This window comes from Coturnix japonica, chromosome 3, assembly GCF_054131305.1.
Source record: "Coturnix japonica strain WE chromosome 3, WE-NBRP24, whole genome shotgun sequence".
NCBI lineage: Eukaryota > Metazoa > Chordata > Aves > Galliformes > Phasianidae > Coturnix > Coturnix japonica.
In genome coordinates, this window is record NC_140665.1 from 75,029,857 (window position 1) to 75,043,130 (window position 13,274).

Genomic DNA, 13,274 nt, shown 5'->3' on the forward strand with positions numbered 1-13,274 from the left:
CTCACTGTTAAGTGTTCAGTCTACACGCCACTTATACTTAAACAGACTCAGTTGTATTTCTACCACGAAATTCAATGAGACAATGTCTTTCAGCTCTATTTCTTCTTTTTCTTAACTCAAGACTACACAAAGCATTCCACTTCCAACATTCACTGAACATGAATCTGACTGTAAATATTCATGTTTGTATCCAAATTTTTAAATCTTACCTAGTTTTCAGATTTTCTCTACAAATGTAAGCCCAAACACAGCTAAAGACAAACTGAGTGCAAATCAAGGTTTTTGCTACACTACCAATTTAGCTATAACCAAGGAAATGCATGGCCAAAAATAAGCGTTGCTTCATTGGAAAATGCAGCACATCCTTACCTGCAGCTCTATAAAGTATTTTAGGTTCAAAGAATATGCACGGATTTTTATCCTCTATGCATGACAGCAGCAATCCTTTGGCCTGAAGAGGACTCCTTGGAATCACAATCTGTAAAAATATTTTAAAATAGTTTATTTCAAGTACAAGTCTCCTACAAGCTTCCTCAACAATACACTGACTATAAAAAGAAAACAATTATTTGCTTTAAATAAAACTCCATAGCTGCTGAGTTGTTACAAAATTCATTAATATCAGTGCTGTGTCGCTAACACACACTCCATGTTTTGAACTTTATTTAATATTTTATTTAATTCATTATTGAGACTTGAATAGTTTCCGTTTACACCATGATATAAATACTAATTTATTCCCCTCAAGTACTACAAACTATAACTAACATTTTAAGAAGAGCATTTTGAAGTTGAATGAATAGGAAAAAAAAAAAAAGACACATTCAACAAACTATTAAACTGCTACTTCTGTAAAATTAATGTAGATGGATGACAAAAAAAAGCAGCTGGGAGATGTCAAGTTGCATAGGCGAACGCCTCATAGGAGGAGGATGGAAGATCTTCAGACTTGGTGCAGTAAATTGTGAAGACCGGAAAAGGAACTTTACTTATGGCAGAAGTTTGAAATCTGGTAAAATATTTATTACCCTCAAAAAAAAAAAAAAACCCAACAAAATAAGTTCCCTAGATGAAATCTGTGCATTCAGAAGGAATACACATATACATATGCACACACAACTGCTTTGTGTCAATTAGGGATGGTCTAAGAGAAGATTAATAACAAACAGAAAGTCACCAAATTGTCACAGTGAACATGAAAACGGAAAAAAATGAAATGAAAAAATGGAATAAATGAAAACAGAAGCCAAGAGAGCTCAGTTTCCAAGAGAGAAACTGAGGAATCAGAATCAGGTAAATTACATCCCATGGAACTCAAATCTGAGATACGTGTGTGGGGGGGGGGGGGGGGGGGGGTAAATAATACTAGTAAACATCTTATATCTGTGAAGCTATTCAGAACTTCATTTTACAGCTGTGAAGATTCAAAACACAACCTAAATCATCTATCTCATCCAATTAACTCTGTAAGTGAATTTTTGAAGCAAGGGTGAATCAGTCTAATTGAATTTCAACAAAACATTTGATAACAAACATGAGAAATTATCAATCTGATGAATGCTAGCAGTGCAGCTCCTTCAGGACCACTTTTAGAACAGACTTTTACCTTATTCTATGATTCAAACTCAAAATGCTGAAATGAAAACTACCAGTAGAGAGGATGATATAAAAAAAGATGAGTTCACAGATCAAAGGTAAACTGAATGACACACGTTGGTAAGTCAGCATTTAGAAAGTATATTTTTGTTACAAATTTAGAACTCAGCAGTAGACATTCAAAGAAAGATGTGAGTGCATTATTTGCTCAACTGATAATTATAACACTAAGCAGTACAGCTTCAAAAGATATCATCATGCAGTGAAGGAAGTGTTAGTGTTATTGAAAAAAAAAACAGTGCTAGAAATTCAGTTGGAATATTTCATGAGTACATTGTTTTGAAAGAAAATGAATCAAAACAGATGCCAAGAAATATCTCCTTGATAGTTTGATTTGTTTAGTCTAAGAAGAAACAATGACTAAAGGGAAAACAATTGCTCTCTGTACATGAAAGGAAAGGGGAATAGAAGATTCAAGTTAGAAAGAAATTTCGGCTGGAAATGGAAAGAAAATTTCTATTTGCAATGGCAAAGATCCTGGCACACTCTTGCAATTGAATAAAGAGAGTCAATACTATAATTTAATACAGATGGATGCACTAAGACATCTCCTCACAATGGTAGACAAAAGAAACAATGATCTAACAGCACCCTCTTCACTTCAACAAACTTTACTCTTAAACACCAACAGTGACAGTTTCTCACCTCAACAACCTAAGTTACAAAAACCTTCTTCTACTAAGGAAATCTGAACCTCACCTTTCACTTACAAAGAACAGTGCAATACCTTCAGTCAGTAACCAACTACAAAGCTTAGTAAGAGGGCAGTTCTGCAAACCATTCTCCCATGGGACATTTCCTGTCCTCCCCAACCTGTAAGTCACGGCTTTACCTCCCATGCAAAATATGTACCAATGACAAAGCCTTCACTGAGTTACATTAATATTCCACTACAAGCATATTCATATGAAATAGAGTTTCGAATTCAGTAAAGCAGTAATAACTGTTTTAATCATACTGCAATAACAAACAGCTTTGCAGAAAATATCAAAGGTGCAGCACTGTTTTCACAAAGACACAAAATTCAAGAGTCTAACGTACTCCTCCATGCATCCAAAATGAATACATGGTACTATCAATTCCATAGAATTCACACATTCTTTATCTGAGACAGCAGCGATTAACTGTAACAATGTATTTTAGCATATTACCCAAGGAATTTCTGCTTTGGGTTCCTTTAAGCTCTTCAGCAACTCATAATGCCCTATAGTCCCTAAGGCTTCTTCCAAACCCCAGTGCCCATCACTTTTTTCCAGTAGTACCCACAAGTCATAAACCAGCTTATTTGCCTCCATTAATGCATCCTCGCATCTCATCCTTGGTATAGCTAAGATAGACAGCATAAGATACTGAACTAGAAAGGTATTTTCCATACTCACATTTACACACACACACACACACACAAAAAAAAAAAAAAAAAAAAAAAAAGGAAAAAAAAACAAATCAAACACAAAAGAAAACAATATAAATGGGCATAATAATAAAATTTTTACTGACTTACTCAGAAGACTGAGCTCAGTAGTATTAGACTGCACCGAATTAGGAAGGTTTTTAACCAACACAGAATCTCAGCACCTAGTTAGTTCAGTATGAAGATCTGAGATTGACAAACAAGACCAGCAGATAGACCTGGTGTCAGTATCTTCATCATAAAAACTACCTTATTATTCTTCTACAACATAATAAACTATTCAAGTTCTCTGAAAAAGCTCAAGAAACCTTCAGAATCAATTACCTGGAAAGAGCAATAATTAGCATTTGTACTAAGTAGTTTACTTGTCTATTTCACTGAATATTTTAGAGTTTAGTATAAGAACAACTTATCGACCATAAAGAACATCCAAAGATAAAGATATATTCCCCTTTTTCAAGGGTCATGAAATATAAAGCAAATAACATACAACAAAACGTGAACAACGTAAGCTCTTATTTACAAGTAGGATAAATGCTTATGGACTCCTTGTACAAGAGTAAAATCTGACACTTCAGTACACCAATACCATATTAAGGAGTAGTTTAAACAAAAGATAAACAATGAACATGTGTCTTCCACATACAAATACTGTTTTTGTTCAAGTCCGTCCCATTAATCAAGCAATGATTCATTCCTTAATGGGTTGGATATCAGTTAATCCAAATGTACAAGTCCATGGACATTAATTTACTCAGAAAGAATGGACTTTACTCAGAATTTACTCAGGAAGCTGGCAGCGCATTTTCTTAAGCTGAGATGACCAGATCCCCCCACTTCAACTTTGCTAAGAACCACGTCCACCTAAATGCTAAGGATCTTTACTTTCAAGAAATGCCACTTTCCCACACAGAAAGCTTGCCCCAAGGTATCAATCACATAATCATACAACAGTTGATGTTGGAGGGGCCCTCTGGATTCACCCGGCACAGTCGCTGCTCAAACTCAAAGCAGGTTGTCTAGGATCACTTTAATATGGCGTTTGAATATCCCCAAGGAAGGAAACTCTACAACCTCTGTAGGCAACCAGGGCTCAGTCACCCGCACAGTTAAATAGGCACTTCCTGGTCTTTCAGATTGAACCTCCTGTGTTTCAGTGTGCAACTAATGGCTCTTGTTTTTTTATTGTAATTTATATACGTGAATTTTATAAACCACTTAAGAACACATGTAGGGGGGAAAAAAAAAGAAAAAAATAAAGGGAAAGCACTATTCATTAGTTTTTAATTTCTGTAGTATTTGGGGAACACTGAGCAAATGTAAAACATATTCTTTTAGTGCAAAAAGCAAACACAACACTATACCTGCTAAAGGTTGTTTCAATTATGACTATAAATTCTCCAACTCTTAACACAGTTCAAGCTTTATTAATGGAAAGCTTCTAACAGTTCTTAATTAGAATATTCAGAAGTTGCTGGGTACATTGACTTCCATCCTCCCTTCCCTGCCTGCACTCAGACTCATTAGTCTGATTAGTCAGGTTCACAATCAACCTTTGTAACATAAGAATTACTGTACCTTTATTCCTGGACAATGAGCAAAAAAAGCTTCTGGACTTTGAGAGTGATACAGCGCACCATGTCCCACACAACCCCAAGGGGCTCTGATGGTGAGGTTTCCACAATTAAACAGATCTCCAGAGCGGTAACGATACTTTGCTGCTTCATTAACGATCTGAGGAAAAAAGAAAAAGTAATATCCAGTCCAACACCTCTCGTTACATATCATTAAATCTCTACAACACACAAGATGCATCCATATCATCTAATCCATGCATAGAATTCAGAGGACCAAACTAGATGCAAAAGGCTCTTGCAAGTCTTTGGAAAGGTAAATATTTTCCAAGGCAAGTGAGTTGCTAGTTTAGTGGGTTCAAGTTAATCCCTCAGTTGACAAGAGTAGTCATATAGCCCAGTTGTTTCCCCATTCCCAGAAGACAGTCAGTCAGCACAGTTCAAATTCACAGTTTATCCTGTTGACAAATGGTTGGCCTGCAATCACACAAAGAATTAAGAGATGGTGTTGGGAAGACACAGCTGGAGAATTTAAGGCAGTTTAAGCTAATTTACATTATTTAATCACCATTCAACCTGGAATTGGTACCTTCCTGTTTACATAGAGCATGCATAAATATCAGTATTACAGCTGTGGCTATGCTTGCATAAAGCATATATTCAGACAAACTATTAATGCTAACAAAAGAGTATATAAAACAAATTCATTAAACAACTTTTTTACTTCGTTCAAAATTACTGGTACTAACCTGATCGAATGCTGGAAAAATGTAATCTGCAAACTGAATTTCTGCAATGGCTGTAGCACCTGCAACAGCAACTCCAATACCAAATCCAACAATTCCTTGCTCACACAAGGGGGTATTGAAAACTCTATCTTTGCCTGTAAAGCAAAAACAATTCTTTTAACACACCAATTGCAATTAGGAAAACTGAGCTCCATAAATATTCAAGTTAAATTGTCTGCAGATAAGCAGTCACTCAAAGGAAGACAAGGCTTAGGGTTAGATATAAGTTAAAAACAGTTCAATTAATTTACAATATTCTCATTAGCAGTTCAAGGAAAATAAGTTGTTCCAATGACATGCAGATGAACATGTGTAGTCATGTTTATATCAGAAGAATAAAGAGTATTTGCAAACATTAAGAAAGTTACAACAGAGAAAAAAAATGTTGTGACTTCAAGTGTTTTTTTTTTTTCTTTTCCAGACAATCAAAATCATCTGTACATCCTCAAACATACATGACCCTAAACACACCATCTGTCGCCAGTATGCTGTCTTTTCCCACCATTTCCCATAAGCAGATCCCAGTCTAACCAGTTTTTTTAAAGACTTCATTTCCTAAAGAGTTTGGTTCATCAGTAGGAATCGTAAAATCACAGAATTATGAAATCACAGAATTGCTCAGGTTGGAAAAGATCTTCAAGATCACCAACTCCAACCACAACCTAACCATACTACCATAACTCTTAACAACCCGCCACTAAATCATGTCCCTGAGCATCACATCCAAACAGTTTCAAATACATCCAGGAACGGTGACTCAACCACCTCCCTGGGGAGCCTATTCCAGTGTTTAACTACCATTTCTGTAAAGAAACTTTTCCTGACATCCAATCTAAACTTACCTTGGTGCAACTTGAGGTCATTTCCCCTCGTCCTGTCACCTGTCACAGGTGAGAAGAGACCAGCCCTGCTCTCACTATAAGCAACTTTCAGATACTGGAAGAGAGCAATAAGGTCTCCCCTCAGCCTCCTCTTCCCCAGACTACACAGCCCCAGTTCCCTCAGTCTCTCCTCATAGGGCATGTTCCCCAAGCCCTTCACAAGCCTCGCTGCCATTACCTGGACCTGCTTCAGTACCTCCATGTCCTTTACGTTCTGAGGTGCCCAAAACTGAACACTGTACTCCCTAGTGCTGCTCACCACACCATTCCTGATACAACCCAGGATGCCATTGGCCTTCTTGGCCACATTGCTGGCCCATATTCAGCCGACTGTCCATCAGTACACCAAGGTCTCTTTCCATCAGGCAGCTTTTTAGCCACTCCTCCCCACGTCTGTGGGGTAGCTTGGGGTTGTTGTGACCAAAATGCAGGACCCTATTGAAACTCATACAGTTTACCCTGGCCCATCAGTCTAGTCTATCCAGGTCCCTCTGTAGTGTCTTTATCACCTCTGGCAAACAAACACTCCCTCCCAGCTTGGTGTCAGGAAAAAAAAAAATCTCTTCTTGGTGTTGAGGGCAAAAGACTGGAAACCAAATATTTTGTTGTTTTATAACATTCCCATGCAAATGCAAAATGCTCATTTTAACTGACATTTCTGTGCCATGGTAATTTCATATTCTAAATAGACTTTTATAAGTAATTACAAAATCAGTTCATGAAAATAAAAAACGAGGGGAGGGAGATGAAACAGCATTACAATTTCTTCTGTAATATATATGTGCAATATTTTCCAGTAGTGTTTTGAGTTTCACACTTTAAGAATTGTTTTGGTTTGGTTTTCGACAGATCAGGCATCAGGTTTTGGCTCTCCATCCCTCTGCTCTCCTCCTCTCACACCTCCTCAAGAAAATTTCTATGACACAACTCATTTAAAGCAAGTAAAAAAGAATGCCATCCAAGGATACTACAGTGTTAGTGGTGTCAGTGAGGCTACGTAAGTCATCACAATTCTGAATGCCTAGCACGATTGCAGGACATTACAGATTCACAGGCAAGACAGGAGAAATATTTTCAAGCACCTTAAAAAAAAAAAAAAAAAAAATTTTTTGGAGCTTTCAGAAAACAATGCTTTTTGGAAGCATTGTTTTCTGAACTTCCATGACTTCTCCTCATTCCTTAGAAATGAGTGTTTGTAACAAATCCCTGTGACCTACAGTACATTTAAGATATGAACACACTGGGCCACTTTTTGTTTAGAAATTGATTTCCAAGAAACTTCAAGCTTTTATTTCTTAGGACTTAGAAGTATTGCCATTCCTGGGAGACACAAGAATGTTACCCTAGCTAAATCAGCAATTAAGACTGAATTCCAGATTAACAAAATCATTGCATAGCTTTTGAAATAAGTTCCTTGTTGTCAATATGCCAAATATTCATTGAATATTATCCTGATCAACTCTTGAATCATATCACCCTGCAGATCTCAGAACATTTTACAAGTAGGAAGATCAACTAGCTCTCATTTCCAAAATATATGAGCAAACTGACTCAAGTAATTTCCAGATGTGGGTCAACTGTACTTTGTTTCACATGTCCTGCAAAAAAAAAATAATCCTTACAGGTACTATGTTTAAAGTTTTTCAGACCAAAACTGATGCAGAAAGTCAGAATGGCAGTAACTTCGTAGCACTGACATTCACTGTTGCTGGGCATTTACCTTACCAGTGTGCCTCAGTATAATACCAATCCAGCATATTTCTATTCTTCCTTTACATGTACTTCCACCATCATGATGTAAAAATAGCCCTAACCACAAAAGGTTCCCAAAAAAAGACTAGGAAATCCAGACAAGGAAATGATCTTTATAAAAACATTGTTTGTTTTTACTGTCCTTGCAATTAATAATTTCAGACAGATATCAATCATTCATTTGTTTTGTTGCCAAGAAATTTACCAAAGAGAACAATCGGTTTGAAAAGCTTCAAACAAGGGTTATGTCTTCCCTTAGAAACAGACAAATGGAGACAGTTTAAGTCACATCAGTACTTTCCTTCCCACATGAAGAAAAAGCAATTTTGGCTCTAAGGGCTATTTAGGAGAATGCAGTCAGTAGATCAGTAAACTAATCCATAAGACAGAGGAAGAAAGAAAGAAATGCCATGGAAAGACAAAAGAAACCCTATAATAAGGCCATAGAATGATTTTTAAACTAGAGCAACCACATGCTGCTGCCCTTGACCACAGAGGACAGCTATATGCATCCCCCAGGACTCCCTCTGCTGAGGGGCACCACAGTCTTCCCCTTACTCCTAATGTGCAACAGGCCTCTGCTGCAGGTGTCAGTACCACCAGTAGCAGCCTGAACTATCCGAATCCCCATTTAGCACCTGTATTTTTATTTTCCAGAGCCTATAGCCAGTATAATCTAATGAACAGCCAGCTTTCTTCAGCCAAAATAATTTTTAGCCAGGAAAAAGGAGCATAAGGCAACCATGAAAATGTGTGCATCTGTCCCAGGCTTCACCAATGCCTGGGCCTGTGAGGAAGACCTTCTCTGCAATGATGCATTCTGTATTCAGAATATGAGACACCCACTAACAAAACTGCTAAAAGTTTTGAGATTAAATTAGAGGCAGCATGATGCTATCAACAGGTACAATAAAATAAATGATGTGAGAGTCAGTGAAAGAAAACATAAAATATACCATAACAGTTATAACATAATCTGTTTGAAGCACCTAATTTGAACATTCAGAAGTAAAGGTGTAATCCTGAGGTACTTCAACTTAAAACAGTAGAGACAGTCAGGTAATTCTCACTATATGAGATTCATAACTTAGGAATTAATTTTTGATGTATAACAATTATAGTCAACCAAAGCCTAAAGTATGCATTTTCCATTCATTAGATGGGAAAACATGTCTTGGATATGGTTTCATTACGATTTTGTTTTACATAAAAGCTAGCCTTCCAGGACAAAAGATACACACATCGTCAGATAGCAAATTTCCTGAACACTAGAAAATTTATGGCATGTTTTTAGCCTCTTATTTGTATTTACACAATCTGAAAACCATTAATAAAAGGAATACCAAATATTAAACGCTTAAAACTAAAAGCTCGTGTATGTTTACATATTTCTCAAAAAGTGGAAAGGAAGTCTGTTTTGATGGAGTTATTCATATCAGCCTTTGGAAACCATTCACTCAGCTGAACTTTAACTCAAGACTAATAATCCAGAGGTACTTTATCTTTCCATACCTCATTTCCGTATCAGTGAAGAAACATTTCCCAAAACATGCCTTTCACGTCAGCCAAGCAGCTCAAAACAATCAAGTACAAATTCAGATTTTCACTACAGGTTGAAGGAAGTGACACCTCTGCCTTATCTATAGACCTTAATGCATCGGTCTCTGGGGAGACATTCCACTGCTGCCCACTTTCATTCAGCCTGCTTAGCTTTCTCTGCATCCATCTCTGCTTTCAGCCATCTGAACAAGTGGATGCTCTTCTCCATGCAATAAGTTAAACAAGTGACACATGGGGCTATATGGAAAACAGATTATTCTCCTTATGTCTCCACTCAGAAATTCAAAAAGAGTGTTAGATGCATGTTAAGAAAGCAAACAAACACATCGCCTATTAAAGTAAATCTGAGAAGATTAAAAACTGAAGAAAAAAGTAGCAGCTGATTGAAAGTTGTTTTTTTTTATTCAGCTCTTTCATCCCCCTGTGAATTGCTTTTATTTGAATAAAACAAGATTGGTCTCTGACATTTTCTGAACAAAAAGAACCTCACCAGTGCTCAAACTGTCACTGACACTGACCCTCTGCCTAAGGGGCAACGCTTTTAACTCAATCTTACAACCATTTCCTGCTCCAAAAGGAAAAGCTTCATAGCAACCGAACAGAACACATGTTTACAGGCATATGTAGTCGATTATTATGCATTAATGTTTTGGCCTGCTGCTTCTTTATTTATTCCAAGCTGTCAGGAAAAAAGTATTTCAGCTTTCAATATCTGCAGTGAGTGAAACATGTTTCTGTTTTAATTTATCTCCAAAAATGAGTTGTTCAAACAATATGAGATCTCCTATATACTAACACATGACCCAAGGCTCCAACTCTGGAGCCTTTTACTCTGTAAGAGCATATGTTCAAATATCTGAGTGGTTTGTGTAGTACTGGTTAGTTTCTTAAGGACACTTTTCTTTTGGGTATTTCTACATCACTCTTGTTAAAAAGACATCTTAAAGAAAAAAAACATTAATACTGGGTTGTTTTAAAAATAAAACTATTAGCAATCACTCTAAGCAATGTTTTATTTGCCCTGTGGTCTCAGTGGCTTCCATTCAAAATCTCCATTAGAAGCCAAACAGAAGAGTCCAACAAGCTAAATACATCCTAAAGCTAAATATATATCCCGCAATTCAGGATGAATATAAAATTCATTTGAATTTTGATTAATTAGCAGGTAATCCCATGACAGTATTCCAGGTCTTCTCTTAAACCAACAAGTCATGGCACAGTATCTAGACATAACTAAGTCTGAAAAACAGATATTTAAGAAGATTGCAAGAGACAGAAATCCTGTTCAGAAAGGAGACCTGCATGCACTGAAGTACATTTTCTGCTTCCTCTTCTATTGCCACAGAAATCTGCTGTAACACTACTTTGCAACAAAGGATCCTGACATCTTCCACATGAAAGCTTTACAACAGTCAAATAACTGATAAGCCTTCCTGCTTGGTTTCACTCATTTCACAAAATTCTCACAAAAGATTCAATTAGGAGAAAAAATAAATAAATAAATCTATACTTGCAAAGCACTGATCACCAAAGTGTTGCCCAAAGGAAAGGACACCTATCCTGACAGGAAGATGTGAAGAACAGGAATTCCTCACAGGTTTATCCAGATTTATTTTGTTCCATTGACACAACCAACACTTCAGAAGAGTAGTTCAGATAAACAGGAAACCGTAAAAAGGAAAAATACCCCTTCAGCTGCTAAATTTTCCCTGATTACTATCTCTGAGGCATTCAAACATATGAACAGACCTGAATATGTAAAGTAGCAACAGCTGAAAGCCTTCTCAACATGGTTCTCCCTTGCTCAAGGTGGTACATTTTATTCCCAAGTGCTCCATATACTTAAATTGTACTTCCACCTCTCCCCTAAGATTCCCTTAGGAGAAAACAGTATTTATTTGATTTCCATTTAATCATCATTCTCAAAGAATTTATTTACAGCTCTACCTACCAAAAGAACATAAGTTAAACCTACTTTTCTTGCCCTCTCCTCCATGCTAGATTTCCTATAATCTATGAAAAACTGGCATCCCCACGAAAGCTAAAGAGTAAAGCATAAATGATAAAATATGTTACCTAATCTTCCCCCTTTCTCAGCAGGCAAGTGGGAACAGAAGAGGTCAGGAAAGACTAATGCAAAACTTCTGCATTAATGTGAAACGGACAGTAAATTTGTATGACATTTAATCCTTCCACAATAGAAAAGTAGACAAGCAATTGCATAGATATTCTCTTCAGGAGCATGGTGATATGTGAAACAGATGAAAAAATGGAAAAATAATTATTTAAGGAAAACAACTCACTCTGATGTTAGACAAATGCTCAAACAAGCTGCCCAGAGCAGTTGTACAAGCGCCTTCCTTGGACATATTCAAAACTCTCCTGGACAAAACCTTAAGCAACATAAACTGGCTCTTACTGTGAAAATTGGTTTGGAGCAGGTGACCTTCAAGGTCTCTTCCTTTCAACCCTTATTATTCTATGGTTCATTAACAGCCCCAAGCAGAGCTATGTGCTGCTGATGGGGACATTTCATGACGTTGATAAAACAGTACTGATTCAGCTCCAAATTGTTTGAAAATATTTTATCAGCAGTTCACATCAAAGCTGCAGATTTACTCACCAGAATTTGTTTCTGCTGATGACTATGCAGGTAGCCCCCTCAGTGATGAATTCACTTTGATGATCTGGCTCATATACCACATTATACCAGACTCAAGAAAAAAGCACTCTGCCTAACCACACCATAGCACTCGTGTTTCTACAGCAATGACTCATAGCATCCCTTGTCCACCCACCAAAAACTTTTGCTGCACAAGAAGCACACCTGCAGAAAAACATAGCTGACTATGGAGACTTGAAAAGCCGTATCAGGCGATAGAACATCCATTTGCAAAAACAAGCTCTAAAATCAGCATTCACCAAACGCTTACATGTGGGATAATATATAAACTTTGATCAATTCCACACATTTTCTGACTCTGTGTGATATTACACAGCACTACAAGACATCCAGCAGGAAAATGCACAACAGTTACCAAAGCTAAGTACTAAATCATAGCCTCTCTGCTAGGAGAGGCTGGGTAGACCAACTGAGTGACAAACTGGGGAAGAAGCAGAGGCAGCCTCTCCCACTCATTAGAATCAGTAGTGTAGAAATACTTTATGACAGTCTGAAAGCAAGCTGGCTCTAGCCTACGTTGTGAAGCAACTACACTCAACACAACAGCAAGGATTTAACACCACTAAAAAAAAAAAAAAAAAAAAAAACACTGAATAACCAAGAATCTCCAGTAATGAAAAACATGCAAAATACGTGCATAAGTAAAATAAACATTGATCTATACGCAGTGCTCCCATAGAATAGCGAAAAATCCCTGCCAGATTATAAGGATATAATGTTTCTACAAATTAACATAAAGGAGACTTTCTGCAATTGCTAATATGTTATGTCACTCTAGTCACCAGAAGACAATACTGAATTAAATTAAGATTAACCTTCTCCTCGAAGTGCTTCTGTTGGAAAACAGCTCAGTTATTTGACCTGTTCTGTTCAATATCTTTATTGACAATCTGGATGAGGGCATTGAATCCACTCTCAGTAAGTATACAGATGACAGCAAGTAGGGAGAAAGCATGGATATGTCTGGCG

At 37.0% G+C, this 13,274-nt stretch overlaps 1 protein-coding gene across 3 annotated transcripts in view; it reads right to left on the bottom strand.

The window, feature by feature from the left end:
* Window positions 1-13,274, bottom strand: part of BCKDHB (branched chain keto acid dehydrogenase E1 subunit beta) — a 100,116-nt gene that overhangs the window by 71,502 nt on the left and 15,340 nt on the right. For all 3 annotated transcript variants that reach the window (XM_032443334.2, XM_032443335.2, XM_032443336.2), the window contains exons 4-6: window positions 5,391-5,524; window positions 4,646-4,801; window positions 370-478 (exon numbers count right to left, since the gene is read on the bottom strand). In XM_032443334.2, the coding sequence (XP_032299225.1) occupies window positions 370-478; window positions 4,646-4,801; window positions 5,391-5,524 (399 nt within the window). The remainder of the gene's footprint in view (window positions 1-369; window positions 479-4,645; window positions 4,802-5,390; window positions 5,525-13,274) is intronic.